This window comes from Haliotis cracherodii, unplaced genomic scaffold (genome assembly GCF_022045235.1).
Source record: "Haliotis cracherodii isolate W230 unplaced genomic scaffold, xgHalCrac1.p SCAF_4, whole genome shotgun sequence".
Classification (NCBI taxonomy): Eukaryota; Metazoa; Mollusca; class Gastropoda; order Lepetellida; family Haliotidae; genus Haliotis; species Haliotis cracherodii.
In genome coordinates this window covers 32,390,695-32,407,412 of record NW_027266297.1, presented here as the reverse complement: position 1 = coordinate 32,407,412, position 16,718 = coordinate 32,390,695, and the positions used below count along the sequence as shown (strand labels likewise).

At 41.7% G+C, this 16,718-nt stretch overlaps 2 protein-coding genes across 4 annotated transcripts in view; one reads left to right on the top strand and one right to left on the bottom strand.

The window, feature by feature from the left end:
* The window catches only part of LOC139478803 (RING finger and CHY zinc finger domain-containing protein 1-like), a 43,626-nt gene that overhangs the window by 14,520 nt on the left and 12,388 nt on the right, over positions 1–16,718 (top strand). For 2 of the 3 annotated variants that reach the window (XM_071261436.1, XM_071261437.1), the window contains exons 2-5: positions 11,681–11,800; positions 12,999–13,117; positions 14,176–14,254; positions 15,871–15,974. In XM_071261436.1, coding sequence (XP_071117537.1) covers positions 11,705–11,800; positions 12,999–13,117; positions 14,176–14,254; positions 15,871–15,974 — 398 coding nt within the window. In that variant the 5' untranslated portion in view covers positions 11,681–11,704. Of the gene's footprint in view, positions 1–8,796; positions 8,872–11,680; positions 11,801–12,998; positions 13,118–14,175; positions 14,255–15,870; positions 15,975–16,718 lie in introns of those variants that run through there. The other variant, XM_071261435.1, reaches the window with a different exon arrangement.
* LOC139478804 (recQ-mediated genome instability protein 2-like) lies at positions 3,445–8,544 on the bottom strand. Its single transcript, XM_071261438.1, has 4 exons — positions 8,438–8,544; positions 6,868–7,050; positions 5,711–5,813; positions 3,445–4,770 (listed from the first exon to the last, which is right to left on the bottom strand). Exons 2-4 carry the CDS (start codon positions 7,036–7,038, stop codon positions 4,628–4,630), a joined length of 417 nt encoding a protein of 138 aa, XP_071117539.1. The 5' UTR covers positions 7,039–7,050; positions 8,438–8,544; the 3' UTR covers positions 3,445–4,627.

Sequence of the window (16,718 nt, the reverse complement as noted above, 5' to 3'; positions counted from 1 at the left end):
TGCACTTTGAAAAATGAATAGCGGTCAAGCCAAACCAGACCACAAGTACCGATTAAGACAATTCGAAATATGATCTCTACCACCAGCCTGTACCAAAGCGATACAACATAAAATGTAAAGATTGCAAATCCCTGGGAAAATGTGTTTGGGTGTACGTTTATTTTGTCTGGAAGTATACCTGCAACACAAAATTAGTAGAACAATATCACCGTCCTGACTGTCATGCATTGTGAATTACAGAGGCGATATTAACAGGGCTTCCAAGTGAGATAATGAACACCGGACCTTGGTCGTCAATATTCAACAAGTGTTGTTCCAAATATATCATGTTGAAGCTTAACACGGCAATCGCCATTCCAGAATAATGCCCAAGGTATACACATATCCCAGATACATCCTAACTGACGACTCATTCCAGAAATCCCTTGTCTCCCATGTTAATACTGACTATTGACTCAGACGAAGTGTCTACTGGAACTTGGTAATACAGTTATTCGACACCAGCTGCCCGGATGCATTAAGGGGTCCGATGGCAAAGTCAATACGGCAGCTTCAACCCACCGTGGACCAGACGTTGTATTGAGGACTGAAAGCATTACGGTCAAGATGTGAGCTTTAGCACTGGTGGAATCAGGCTGGTTTCACAGGTATTCTTCCAGTGTACTTGAGGTGGAGCCAGGATCTGAAGGTGTAGATGTGCCGTGTGGGAGTGTAGTGATGGTGGGCAAATGTGAATGCTCATGTCGGAAATATTTCAGCTGAATCAACTTCAGTAAAAAGAAAACAGTGTTGTCAGGTCACAAATCAAGTGAGATCCTTTGGGTAAAGGGGAATGGGTGGCAGTCTAACTCCTGAGATTCTAGGGCTTTGGTCCTGTCCCACACTGAAGCACATGTAGCGTCTCCTTAGGCAGGTGACTGTGTGTGAAATCTGCCTCTGTTCAACCAGCAGTGAATGGTACCATGTTGGATAAGTTGGTAATGGCACTGTTAATCTGGCACCTCACAGGAAGGTTAGGTGCTATACATAGCAGGGAGCTGAGAATGAAAATTGAGCGCACACCGGGGTAATAACGTAGCGCGTTGAGCATGCTTAAGGGCATGCATTTGGTGCATAATAAATGTGGACATTTTTAATATTGACAGCATGAAAAGTGAACCATACCTACACAAGGCTGACAGCAGTGTTCGAAATAGACATCGGCGCGTAGGCCTGGTGGCCGACAGATTTGTTCTTAGACTGATGGTCTTAAATTTCAGCAGGCCCTTACAGCCTGCAGTTAATGTAAGAAATTATTTACTGAGCATTATTTAAGTAATGGGATAAACAACTTTCACATTTATAAACAGTAGGATTAGACTTTTCGAAAGGTGTGTGACACAGTAGTTGCAAAGATGGTTTACAAGTTGATAACTTACAGATGATAAATGGACGCTTCATGGTTCTCTGGGAACCGGGTGTGATAGGAGTAAAAGCTTCTGGTTGACTGTCTCTCCGCTTCAGCTAAAATGTTTGTGCCTAGTTTTTCCACTGGGCCTTAAAAATGTTTTACAAATGTGCTGGCCCTTAAGGCTCTCAGTTTCTGTCTGCTGACTTTCACTGGCTGACAGTGTCATGCAGGTCACAACTGTGGTCTCCCACCCTGGCTTGATCAGCTTCAACAGTGTCCATGGCATCCATTCCGCTTCTGAATCTCCATTGGGTGAGAGTGAGTGTGTAAGGTTTTACGCCGCTTTTAGCAATATTCCAGCAATATCACGGCGGGGGACACCAGAAATGGGCTTCACACATTGTACCCATGTTGGGAATCGAACCGGGTTTGAAAAAAGGTTTAGCAAGATTATTGCACATATCAATTTGCATGTGCGTGCGTGCGTGCATTTGTCCGGAGCAGCGCAGCTTTAAGGGTGCTAGCCCACTGAGATACCATGCCACAGTTTAACATTAATACCCCACTCACAACAGCCTTCGAGCTGATCAGTCCTTGTTTTAACCTCTTAATGCAGGGCACCAGGCATGGTATCAGCAAGTACCATCTTTTAGCACATATTATTGTGGAGCGGACAGGGATTGACCCACCAGCCTTCTGCTCTCCAGGCAGACAGTCTATCCAGTACACAACAGAGGCATTGATATGGCAGAAACATTGCTGACTGCTGTGTATAATGTAGCGGCCATAAAAGTTCGAGTCCCGTGATGGGATTCGAACCACAGACCTTCTGATCCAATTGAGGATGCCTTGTCCACATGACCAAAGAGGTTAACCCCGACAAGTTAAGGATGTCATCTGTGGGATGACTCCACGCCCTGCTACATACTCCCCAGTCAACAGAAGGCATGTCCCTGGCCGCATAGTAGGGTACTGAGGCTTATTTTGCTCAAATTTAATATGAACGTGCCCAGCCCCACGTTGGGCGCCAATGTAGAGGCCATAAAATTTCCGAGCCACGTCCGACCTCTGATCAGAAGGTCTGTGGTTCGAATCCCATCACGGGACTCGGAAATTTTATGGCCGCTACAATAACAAGAAACTCATGTGTCATATCGAAAGTATTTTAAGGGGTAAAGGAACAAATTTGATACATGATATTTTGATACAGAAACAGACTGCTAATAAGGGGACAAGGAAGAAGTTACTGAGATACTGTATACATGGTACACAAAGGCACTATTGGCCAGTGTGAAGACATCTACAGTACTTTTACAAGAGACAAGATACCCAGTCACTTTTGTTCATTTTAGTTCATTAAAATGGAAACACCCACATCACAATTTCATTTGGTGCATAAACATGATAAACCCATAAATGAATCAGGCAAAGGTTTTTATTACAAGCAAGTGAAATCGCATAAATGTATAGAATACTATTTATCCCATGTATGGTTGGATGGTTTGTTGTTTTAAGCCGCACTCAGCAATATTCCAGCTATATGACAGCTGTATGGACCAGACAATCCAGTGATTGATATCATGAGCATCGTTCCACGCAATTGGGATCGATGACATGCATCAACCATGTCAGCGAGCCTGACCACCCGATCCTGTTAGTCGCCTTTTACGTCAAGCATAGTCACCTTTTACGGCAAGCATGGGTTCCTGAAGACCTATTCTACCCCCGATTATCCCATGTAACTGTAAAGAATGTTCTGATGTTTCCTCTTACAATCTTTTAATTGAAACTGGATGATATGATATGCTCACCTTATTGCACCCCTGGTATCACTACAAATTGATCGTAATTCATAAACACATGCTAATGACATAGTCTGAATTGTACAATCAACTCTGCTTTTGGCAGAGATTATTTATGAATATGGAAAGGTCTTGTTGCTTATATTTTTATTCATACGCTACCATTGGGTAGTGATTGTTTTCTTTGGTATCCAGAATATCTTTACTGCCCACCCCCACCCCCTTCCACCACCACCACCCACACACCTCCAGAATACCAAATGGTTAGTATCTCATGTGATGCTACAGCAGTCAATATGAGGGTTGGCTGTAAAAGTTCTGAGCCTAAGCATGATGGACTGCATTGATTCCTTATTATGTTTCTACTTAATCCCATCTGGGGCCCACACACTTCTGTCACTGGTGTAGAAGGCTTCCTCCTTGTGGTGTAAGAAGTCCTCCATCATGTCCATAGCAGAAATGGCATCATAATGCTTGCCAGACAGTTCTCTCTTCAAGTCTTCAGTTCTCTATTCAAGATGTGAATATCTGAGAATGCCAAATCTGGTGAACATGGGGCATACAGTGGATGTTCAATGCGTTCAAACCTCAGTCATGCATTGCAGCCAAGGCGACTACAGACATGTGCACAAGTGCATTTTCCTGGTAGAACAACACAATGTTAGTGAGTCTTCCACGGCGTTCAGAGTGGACATTTAATGGTCTGGTGGTCAGTTTGCAGGCAATGTTTTTTTTATTACAATCAACTGAAATTGCATATACATGTATGTGCTGACACAGTCCATCACCTCCAACACCCACATGTGCTTGTGACACTGTCACGCGATACTGGACAATACATCTGGTATTAGCACAGTCCATCACCTACAACATTACCATGTGCTTGTAACACTGTCACGCAATACTGGACACTACATCTGGTATTAGCACAGTCCATCACCTACAACATTACCATGTGCTTGTAACACTGTCACGCGATACTGGACAACACATCAGGTGTTAGCACAGTCCATCACCTACAACACCCACATGTGCTTGTGACACTGTCACACGATACTGGACAATACATCAGGTGTTAGCACAGTCCATCACCTACAACACCCACAAGTGCTTGTGACACTGTCACACGATACTGGACAATACATCTGGTATTAGCACAGTCCATCACCTACAACACCCACAAGTGCTTGTGACACTGTCACATGCTTCTGTGTAATACATCAGTCTATCGTCGCCAACATCTCAATGAGCCTGTAACACTGTCACACGATGCTGGTCAGTATGGCAGGTGCAGGCAGTCTATCACCTCCAACATCCACATGTGCTTCTGACACTGTCATCCAATGCCGGTCAATAGACTGTCACAGGATGCTGGATGGTCAACTGCAACATCTACACATGCTTGTGACACTGTCACACGATACTGGACAATACATCAGGTGCTGGCACAGTCTATCACCTCCAACATCCACATGCTTTCTGCTATCATGCATCCACTGAGGTCTTGTATCTTTATACCACGAATAGTAGGCTCCGGACCACCAGCTGTCATTACACCTATCACCATTGCATACTGACCTGAAAGCATGGACAAATGATTACATATCATGACATCTCTATTCTATTATAAGTACCTGGACCCATTCATTAGGATAGCGTTCTTATAGTAGACACACACACACACACACACAAAATGACGCCAATGGAAATACTGTTGTAAGTGAGAGAAATTCCATGTTAGAGGTAGGTGCAATGGTAGTGGTATGATAAATACCTGGACCCATTCGTAACCATAGGGTTATTTTAGCACAACACACACGTTAGAGATAGGAACTAAGGTAGTGGTTCTGATACGAAGCTATGGTGGCAAACAAGTCCAGGACAGGACTCGATTTAAGGAACTTGATGTAACATGCACCATGAGCCATATTTCATTACCATTTCTATATTTGGTTTGACAGTTGGATTCTAGGTTACAAAAAAGCACCTTGTGTTGATGTCAATTGTTGCTGTCACAAACCTGGACTTTCATTTTCCTTTAGCAGGAGAGAGTTGGATTTACTGCTGCTTTTAGCAATATTTAGGAATGTTACAGCTTCATACATTGTAGCCAATCAAACCCACGCTTTCTGCGCTGTCATCACCAGAAGACACCTGCCCCACACCTTTAACAGTGAGTGAATGAGTGAGTGAGTGAGTGAGTTGGGTTTAACGCTGCTTTTAACATTATTCCAGTTATATCACGGCGTGTCTGCTTAATGTGGGAGGAAAGTCCAAAGTGATGCAGGTCTCAGACGTTTACCACTTCGGAGAAACCCACGAGTGTGGTGCTGACTAACCTAGAAACAAAATCGGGGCGAACCGGGATTCGAACCCACAATCATAAGTTTTTTACGTGCCCAAAGGACGCAACTCTGCACAGCGAATCGCGGCGCCTTAGACGACTGGGCCACCCGTGACTCCCACCTTTAACAAGAACAAAGAGGACAGAATGTTACAGATCGTAGGATTGGTTCACCTGGTTTTACTCGGGGACAGGCTGGAGGGACCTTGTCACACCCCACTATCCAAGCAGTCCCTGTCCCATCATCAAGCACCATCTCATCTCCTTTCTCACTCTTCTGGAAAAACATGGCGTTAGTAAAATAAATTTAGTAAAAAAATCAGTGAAATTAAATGAAATTAAATAAAAATCAAATGAGGCAGTTTCACTTGGCAGTCAACACAGGATTTATCTGTCATGTTAAATTTAGATTCTATATCAAGAAAGTTGGGGGAAAAGGATATTTTGTCTTAAATCAGTTCTTCAGTCCTAATTTTCTTAAATTGAGTGTTATTTTAAGATTGCATTTCATGCAGTATTGTGAAGAGAAAGCAAAAGAAAACTTGATTGTTTATGTGTCATCATACACCAACAGCATTATAGCAGTAATGAAGTTACACCATGACGTGAGCATAAATTAGAGCGAGTGAGTTTGGTTTAACACTGCTTAGTTCTGTTACACCATGACGTGAGCATAAATTAGAGCGAGTGAGTTTGGTTTAACACTGCTTCTAACAGTAATGAAGTTACAACATGACGTGAGCATAAATTAGAGCGAGTGAGTTTGGTTTAACACCGCTTCTAACAGTAATGAAGTTACATCATGACGTGTCAGCTTAATCATGTTAATGTCACATTGTGTGGGAGTAAAGCCTGAAATGGTGTAGGTCTCAGAAGTTCAGCACATGAGGGAAACCCTTGACCAGGCTGACAAGCCTAGAAACATATGGGCGAACTGAGATTCAAACCCAGGATCATAGGTTTCTAGCATGCACCAAGGACGCACCTCTGCTACCTAATTGTGGCACCTTAGATGACTGGGCCACCCATGACCCTGCATAGATAAGACGAGTAAGACGTTAATCAAAAGCTGTTGTTCTTCCTACCAGGTTTTACTTGTGAGCTTTAATATATCATTACCTCTTCATTAAGAGGACACAAAGATTATTTTCTCATATATTATAAGGTGAGGAAAAGGTATGGCCCAATATGTTTTATTTGGATAAGCATGAATTCAGATATTTTTTTATTCCAAGTGAGGGTTTGTTCTGACACTGGCTGCAGACATGGGGCAGAATATGTGAGCAGGTCTAGATAAATTCCTGAACATTAATGCTGGTCTTAGCACTTACCTGCACCACCAAACCTTGAACCCACACACACCCAAATAACTTCTTCTTGCCAAGCACTTTAATTTCCCAGCTGACAGTCTTGACACTAGGATTGATGGCTTCAGAGGACTTCTCACAATGTTGCAGGTCCGACACAAACAGTTTCATAGAGGGTAGGTCAAGGATATTCATGTTGAAACTTGGCTGAAATATTGATGCATTAAGGTTTAAGTTTGAAGAATCTGTATGTGTCTCATCAATCCCAAATATGTTTTACTACAGTGATCTGTCTAGACGTATGGGGTGTTTGGGCATAGGTCTGTTTGGATTGGTACCCATGTATTTGAACCAAGCACATCAAAGCAGTGACTGGAAAATAGTTCTCTTTATACATATTAAATTTCCATTTATCATTATTGAACAACACAACGTTTAGAAGAAGGTGAAAATGGAAATTCTGCCGTTCACTGATTCAGCACAATGTAAAGTCATGTAAGGAAAATTTCAACATGCATAACCTGACATTCTAACTAGTAGCATACATGCAACAATTTGATCTGTTTTCACTTGACAGCTGCTTCTGGAACAAGGTGATTACTAATAGAGGGGTGCAGGCTAAAACGACACCTCAGCTAAACGTTGCTGCTTTGTCCGGCGAAAACAGCTACCAATTGTCGGGCAAAAACGGCACCTCAATTCTTAACGATAAGAACGATTCATGTAGTAGTATATATACTTTATTTACATGCTTTACTGTGTTGTGTTGTAGCATATATGTTTTCCTTGGGCGGGGACACAGTCTGTTATCAGCAGAAACATTCTTCTGATGTCGACTGCTGGCAGAAAGGAGCGATATATATGAATTATTCATAAAATTTCTATTTATTTCCTACTAAAATAAATATTGAACATATGTAGTCCATGCAGTTTCTTGACACTTCCGCCAGACCCAGTTTCAGCTTGACATTGAGTTAATTTGAGTAAAGATAACAAAAGCATATGATGTTTTCCCGCCCTCCAATCAATTGGAATAGAGGCTAATTTCTAATGTAAACTTGTTTTAAGATGATAAACATTTCACAATTATTTGTGTTCCCAAGTGACCATGTGAGGTTAATTTCATTTATTCTACTTCAAAGCGTGTAGATTTCTAATGTTTTTACAATAAGTTTAGTTGCGCCTCCCAATCAGAGTTGGCGAGTAAATTCGAGTATAGTACAGTTTCTAATGTAAAGTTGTTTTAACAATGTGAGTTTTATTTCATGTATTTCAGTACAAGGTACAAAATAAGGTGCCGTTTTCGCCAGACAATAGTAGCCGTTTTCCGACGACCTTTTCGCTTTAGGCGAGGTGAAGTTTTCGCTCGGTGATATTTTGCTGAGGTGCCGTTTTAGCTATTACCCCTAATAAAGTGACGGTTCCAACAGGGAGTCATATCACGCCATAGTCATAGATCTAGCCTACATGACATTGTGATTCGAAGTCACGTCGTTGTCAAGTTGGGCACCTCAAGTTGTTTTGATCAGACATAACTGTGGCTGATCATAATGACAGCTCAATCAAACCAGAAATTAGGTCCGAATGGACTTACTTTTTCTAACAGTAGAGCTGCTAATTGATATACCCTCTTCGTTGATTACAACTTTAAACGATTCATTTCAAATCTTCGCGGTAATGGAGGACAACTTCTCACGTGACTGGGCTCCTGACCACCTAAACTGCGGGTGCGCGTACCAACAGTGGAACCAGTTTTACTACGCGACCAATATCGCTTAGCTCAACACGCAAAACGTTAACGATATACATAATGTAAGCTGTTAAGAGAAACAATATATTTAGATATATATCTATAGAACTTACAAACAGTAACTATTTGACCAAAGTAGTATGTGATTGTGTGGGATGATTTAATCATATTCACAGTTTCATTGTTTTAAGGGGTATCTTTTTTCCAAAATGTCTGGCGATAATGAACAAAATGTGGACTACCGCTGTAAACACTACAAGAGAAATTGCAAATACATTGTAAGATACTTTAAATCATTTTACGAAACTTCACAAAAGACACTGTAACATATGGTTATTGTAAAGTAGACATAGATATGTGCATTTCCTGAAAAGTTTGTTACTTTTATAATGTTCTTTTTTCGATCAACACAGACCCTTCTTTTCATGACGGTAGAAAAGTCGTGGGAAAATCAAAAGAAAACAGATATCAAAACTTTTACGGTCTTACACGTTGTTTCCTACACAGTTCTGAATCTAACTGTCTGATTAAATTTATCCTTAAAGAGTCGACTGTCTGAACGTTCCAGGAGCTGTTTGTTACCTAAACAATTTCGAAGGGCCATAAAAATGAAAGATCATTGCTGACATATTTCAGCTGAAAAATGTAAAACAGATTTTTAGAAAATCCTACGACTATGCAGAACTGAAAGGTTTCTGTTTACTTTTCAGATTAATATAACCTGCTCTATACATATCTATAATAGATCTACATCTATGGATTGAAGTTTTAATAACTATATTTTTAATGGCATGACAACCATGCCACATGTTAAACGAAGCTGATGGGGTCATTGTCGAGACAGGTATACTGCTAGAGTGTAATGATGGTAATGTCCACCGCTATTTAACAAATATATCATTTTAGAGATTATCAGGTAACAATGCAGGTGCATCGTAAGGTAGCGGTAATAGGCTGAGGATGCCAACTGTGGCTCTTGCTTAACAAATTAGTTGTGTTCGGGTAAGGGTAGGTTACCCCTATCTCTATCCTTAGCCCTTTAATCTCCTGTCCGATCAAGCACCTCTTTACGATCACTTGGGTTATAGGGATCCCTTTCTGATCAAAGGCACAGGGTTTTACTACTCTTGAATGGATTAGTTTGAAATTAAAACGCTGAAAGGTTTCTTCATTAGGATAAAAGTTTAATTATGTTTTCACAATAGATTGGTACAATGTGAATTGATGACATTGGTTAAAACAAGAAAGAACTCAACTGGAAGATATTTCATTGTAATAACAACATCTAACTTGTATACTCTGGACACATCCTGCTCACATTGGATATTCATTTATTATTATGGATATTTTGACTTTTTATCTGTTGTGGCCGATATGACTTTTTTGTGTGGCCATTTTCACTATGGGTTTGTGGCCATTTTGACTATTTTTCTGGCCGTTTAGACTATTGAGTTTGAGGTCGTTTTGACTACAAGCTCAATCAAACACCCTCTCTTACATGGTGTATTTTATTAATGTAGCTCAATAGCTCAATATTGTCAATAGCTCCTAAGTTGTATGACTCGTGTTGACATTACCCTAATTTTAAAAATAAATCATTTAGGGGGATCCTTCACTCAAGGACCCCCTGTCCCCCTTATTTCAATCACTGCAGAAATCAAAGTGTTCCATATCTAGACCTTTGTAGTACTGTAAATATGGTAATTGGGTAGTTGTAGGGGTAAGGCCCAATATCCCAGGTGTGACAAGTCTGCTACCTCTATGTTGTGTGTGACCAGTGGTTGCTAACACTAAACAGGAAAGATAAGTTGAAAGAGGCGACTAATTTGGATCGGATGGTCTATCAGTTGGTTGACCCCAGGTCATTTTATGGGACTTTGCACATAATATCAACCTCTGGTTTGTCTATACCCACCTGAATTAATCATAGCCTGCCATGATATAGCTGGAATTTTGCTGACTCTGGTGTTAATAAACAACTAAAGATTGTCATTAATCAACACTTGGAATGTCTGTGAACATATTGAAAGTGATACAGTTCAATCTAGACTAACATTTAGTCCAAATGCTGATTTCATATATATTTGGAATAGAGCTAGCTAGAGCTGGTTAGACTTGCTCTTGTATGCGTTTCTAGATTTTTTGTTTTTTTTCCTAAAATAAATATATTCCACAGTCATGGTGGAGGACAAAGTTCAATCATATTATGTCACATCTTCCCGAGGCAAGGGAGTCAACTGTCTATAAAAGTGCAATTTCCACCCTTGCCAAACTAGGCTGAAGTTTCTAGGCTAGATCAGAGCGCCACCAGTGACTATAAATGAGTTACGTCCCTTCTATGTCCCTCCTATGGACCAATCTAATTCCAGCTCGCCAAACAAAATGGCGGTGCCCAGTCAAGACGATCTGATCGATAATCATGATATTTATTTTAATAAAACAGGTCTTACCTTGCAAAATGCATTAAACCAGTTGAGCACCTTGATTACAAACATGAAAAGATTTGGAAAATATCTGTCAATGCCCATATTACGGTTCCCATGCTCTGCAAATTCTGCAATCGTCCGAAAACTGCCCTGATGTTTACGAACCGGATGTCGACTTTGTTACGCAATTTTTGATTGCACTATGCACAGACACGTTAGTCCATCCAAAATGTAACTCCATAATACCAGCCTAGTTCGGCAAGGGTGGAAACTGGACTTTTACAGTCAGTTAACTCCCTTGCCTCGGGAAGATGGCCATGTCAGTATCAGCCATCGGAATGTACGCTACTCAGCCAGCCCGAGACACCTAAATTGTGCTGAGGACAAGTAAAAATCTACTGATGGTCGTCCTCATGACTAGTAGCATAGAGCTATAATGCTGAACCAGTTCTCAATGCTTCTGTTTTTCACAAATTGTAAGGGAAAAAAACTGACAGAAAATGTAGATATCATAAACATTTTTGCCTCGTGTAATCAGAACTAGCTGCAAACCCAGAGGATTAGTGAATTAGGAATTACACTGGACTAGTCTTTGAAAAATAAAGACAAGATCCATACTGCAGTATTGAAATGTAGAAGTGTCTGTTATTTCTGACTTCAGGCACCATGTTGTGACCAAGTGTACATGTGCCGAGTCTGCCATGATGACAAGGAGGCGCATGAACTGGACCGGAAGCAGGTGAAGGAAGTCCTGTGTCTGAAATGTCAGACACAACAAAAGGTTGGTAGCTTATATGGTTTTGGACTAACAATCTGGTTAACAATGTCTGACCAGAGTGTTCTAGATTTTGTAATCTTTTTTGATGTTTATCATTCAAATGATAATTCAAGATAATTGCAATAATCCGATGAAGTAACCATAGTAACACTGATTGAGGAATTGATTTAGTACTGGATGATGGGCATTCCGGGTTAGAACTGGTCCCCACCAACCTATAGAGGCAACTAAATGGACTGGGCGGTCATGCTTGGTAACTTGGTTGATTGGATGTCATCGTACCCCAATTTCTTGGATCGTTTCTTATAACATCAATCACTGGATAGTCTGATGCAAACTTTGGTTATTTAGAGAGTGCTGTCATATATAGCTGTAATAGTGCTGAGTGAGGCTTTAGCAAACAAGCAAACAAACTTGAAACTCACTTATCTTTGAAATCACTTCAACATGTTCAACTTGTAAAACATCAAAGAATGCCCTCTCTGTCATTTGGGACTCCCAGAACTGACTAGAACAAACATTGGCATGCAGTCTGATAAGTAAACTAGTTTTGATTACTTCAGTAGGATGGTCTTGATCCCAATTCTGATTACAGTAAATTGTTCTTCTTGAGCATGTGTCTGAAATGCTGGATTGATGTATTAGCACAAATAAGTGAGGTTGCACTGTTTGTTAATTGGCTTAGAAACTACTGACCTTGCCAAAATATTCTCTCTAGCATGCTAACAGAGAGAAAAACACCACAAATTTTCATCACCATCCAATGTCTGTTTATGGTCAAGGAGAAAGAGAAACAATGTTTGCAATATTTTAATTCAGATTGGGGTCATGGCTGCCCCAGTCTTGTAAGGCACTTTAAATCACTGTGCAGAGTTGCGTCCCTTAGACACGCCAGGAACCTATCATATGATAATGGGTTCGATTTCTGGTTTGCGCCACTCATGTTTCTAGGTTTGTCAGCGCCATAAATACGTTTGTATGGATTTCACTAAAGTGGTAAACGGCTGAGACCTGCATCACTTCAGGCTTTCCTCCCACATTAAGCTGACATGCCATGATGTAACTGAAATACTGTTTAAAGCAGTATTAAACCCAACTCACTCACTCACTCACTCACTTATGTAATTCAGATAAAGAAAACTGAGACGAATATGTTTGTTCTGACCGTGAGAGTGTTTAAATAATTCTTTTGTGTTTCAAGTTTCAACAGACATGTGAGAACTGTCGCATCATGTTTGGCAAGTACTGCTGCACTATCTGCCATCTTCTAGATGATGAGGACAAGCAACAGTTCCACTGTGACAAGTGTGGTATATGCAGGTGAGTGAACAGTGACAGATGTGGTATATGCAGTTGAGTGAACACTGACAAGTGTGGTATATAGAGGTGAGTGAACAATGACTGGTGTGACATACGCAGGTGAGGGAATACTGACAGGTGTGGTAAATGCAGGTGAGGGAATATTGACAAGTGTGGTATATGCAGGTGAGGGAACACTGACAGGTGTGCTACATGCAGGTAAGTGAAAACTGACAAGTGTGGTATATGCAGGTGAGTGAACAATGGCAGATGTGGTGTATGCAGGTGAGTGAACAATGAGTGGTGTGGTATATGTGGGTGAGTGAACACTGACAGGTGTGGTATATGCAGGTGAGTGAATACTGACAGGTGTAGTATATGCAGGTGAGTGAACAATGAGTGGTGTGGTATATGTGGGTGAGTGAACACTGACAGGTGTGGTATATGCAGGTGAATGACACTAATGATTGTGTTGAACAAAAGAACCAACTGAGTGATTCTCTGTGCAGAGATGCAACACTTGGACACACCAGAAACCTATGATTGTGGGTTCAAATCCCAGTTCGCCCCGATAATGTTTCTAGGTTTGCCACTCACTCACTCACTCACTCACTCACTCACTCACTCACTCACTCACTCACTCACTCACTCACTCACTCACTCACTCACTCACTCACTCACTCACTCACTCACTCACTCACTCACTCACTCACTCACTCACTCACTCACTCACTCACTCACTCACTCACTCACTCACTCACTCACTCACTCACTCACTCACTCACTCACTCACTCACTCACTCACTCACTCACTCACTCACTCACCCACCCACCCACCCACCCACCCACCCACCCACCCACCCCACCCACACACCCACCCACACCCACCCACCCATGACATCACGAATGGTTGTATTTGACAGCAATAGATTGACTGAGCGTATGTCTCAATGAGAAACTGTGGGTAATACAAATGAAATTTACTCAAAGTTATGGAATATCTGTCCAAAGTGAAATAATGTTGCAAATTACGAAACCCCATTCATTCACTCACTCTAATTTCTTATTTCAATTCACAGAGTTGGTGGAGCAGAGAATTTCTTTCACTGTGAAAAATGTGATGTGTGTCTTGCCAACCAGCTCAAAGACAATCACAAGGTTTGAAACCTGAAACCTATTCCTACCAATTGTCACACCCTAATTTGTTCAAGAAGTTAAAATCTGATTTTTAATATGGCTGGGGGCGGTCAGGTAGCCTAGTGGTTAAAGCGTTCGCTCATCACACCGAAGACCCGGGTTCGATTCCCGACATGGGTACAATGTGTGAAGCCCATTTCTTGTGTCCCCCGCCGTGATATTGCTGGAAAATTGGTAGAAACGGTGTCAAACCATACTCACTCACTCACTTCAATATGGCTGCTACAGCAGATAATAATGCATCAGTATGTATAAATGCGAGTTAGGGGCACTTGCATTTTTCGCATTAATTTATTGCTGGCATTAATTATATGACTTCAGCAAGTATGTTGCTCCTTATGACATCATCATGTTTTGATCCAATCATCAGAGTGTAGTGTTTTGCAGACACTATTGGAATATCTTCACTGACATCAACTTTTGTTTTGACTACGAATCCAGGTTATGTGTCATAACACGATGGCTCACTGGTCGTTCTTGATGCATTCACAGCCTGGTCCATTCCCACATATTTACAGGCCACTTTGACATAACTGGAATATTGTTGACTGTGCCATTAAAAAGCATTCACTCCCTTACATGTGGTCACATCGAAGGCCCGGGTTCAATTCACTCTCATGGGTGTCCCCACTCACTTCTGGTGTCCATGCTAGATCCGCGTTAGGTCTTCAGCAACCCATGCTTGAATTAAGAAGCGACTATGCTTGTCGTAAGAGGGGTCTAAACGGGATCGGGTGGTCAGACTCGTCGATTTTGTTGATGCATGTCATCGTAAACCCAATTGCGTGGATTGATGCTCATGATGTCAATCACTGGATTGGCAGGTTCAGACTCGATTATTTTCAGACTGCTGTCATATGGCTGGAACATGGCTGAGTGCATCGTTAAACAGCAAACAAACAACCTGGTGTTCCTGCCATGATGTTGCTGGAAAACCCATACTCACTCACTATATCCTCGTTGCTGTTTAGAGACAGATTTATTTCGCTGTCTGACTTGAAATGTTTAGCATAGCAATTCAGAACAATACATGCAATATTTGAAATGTTATTCAAACTTTGTAAGTGAAAATGTTTATTGTTTCCTTTAACACTATGACTACAAGCTACGGCCAGATGAAGAAATAAGTGATTCTTATATATCTAGAGACCTTTTCGCTGGGACTTTGGTAAAACTAGATATCATGCTTAATCAAAACAAGGAGATTCTAGTATTTTTTCTCACGATATATTTATGTATGACTTGTTTGATGGTATACTAGATACTAGATTCTCTGGGGGGCACGGGTGGCCCAGTTGTCTAAGGCGCCGCGATTCGCTGTGCAGAGTTGCGTCCCTTGGGCACGCCAGAAACCTATGGTTGTGGGTTCGAATCCCGGTTCGCCCCGATTATGTGTCTAGGTTTGTCAGCTCCATACCCGTGCTCGTGGGTTTCACCAAAGTGGTAAACGTCTGAGACCTGCATCACTTCGGGCTTTCGTCCCACATTAAGCTGACACGCCCCGATATAACTGGAATAGTGTTAAAAGCGGCGTTAAACCCAACTCACTCACTCACTAGATTCTCTGTATGTTGTAGTGTGTAGAGAAAGTTTCCCGGGACTCCTGCGCCATCTGCCTCGACTTCCTCCACACATCCAGGCGAGAGCTCCACGTCCCGCCTTGTGGGCATCTCCTTCACAGGTACATAACAGTCATGTCATCAAGTCATTCTTTGTGCCCTATGTTTCACATGGATCATCTTGGGTGGTCGGGTAGCCTAGTGGTTAAAGCGTTCACTCGTCACGCCGAAGACCCGGGTTCGATTCCCAACATGGGTACAATGTGTGAAGCCCATTTCTGGTGTCCCTCGGCGTGATATTGCAGGAATATTGCTAAAAGGCATAAAACCATACTCATTCTTTCACACATGGATCATCTAGCCACCCTTATGCCCTATTCTTGACATGGATCATCTAGCCACCTTATGCTCTATACTTGACATGGGTCATTAGTAATCCGTCAGCACCATACCCGTGCTCGTGGGTCTCACCAAAGTGGTGAACGTCTTAGACCTGCATTACTTAGGGCTTTCCTCCCACATTAAGCTGACACGCCGTGATATAACTGGAATACTGGTAAAAGCGGCATGAAACACAACTCACTCACTCACTCATTAGTAATCTTTGATGCACTATAACTGACATGGCTTCTCTAGCCATCCTGAGTCATCCTTCGTGCCCATTCTGGGAAATTCCTTGTCAAGATGTCTCTTCAGGACCTGATGTTTGTTGTCAGAGCTGACTAGGATGGGTATCCTTATGTCAGGCTCTGTGATGAAGCTGATTCTGTGTCATTGTACCAACATGGCATGGGACATCGATCATGTGAACAACCACTGGTTCGCTTGACTCAGACTCAGTTACTTACAGGACAATGTGATATTGC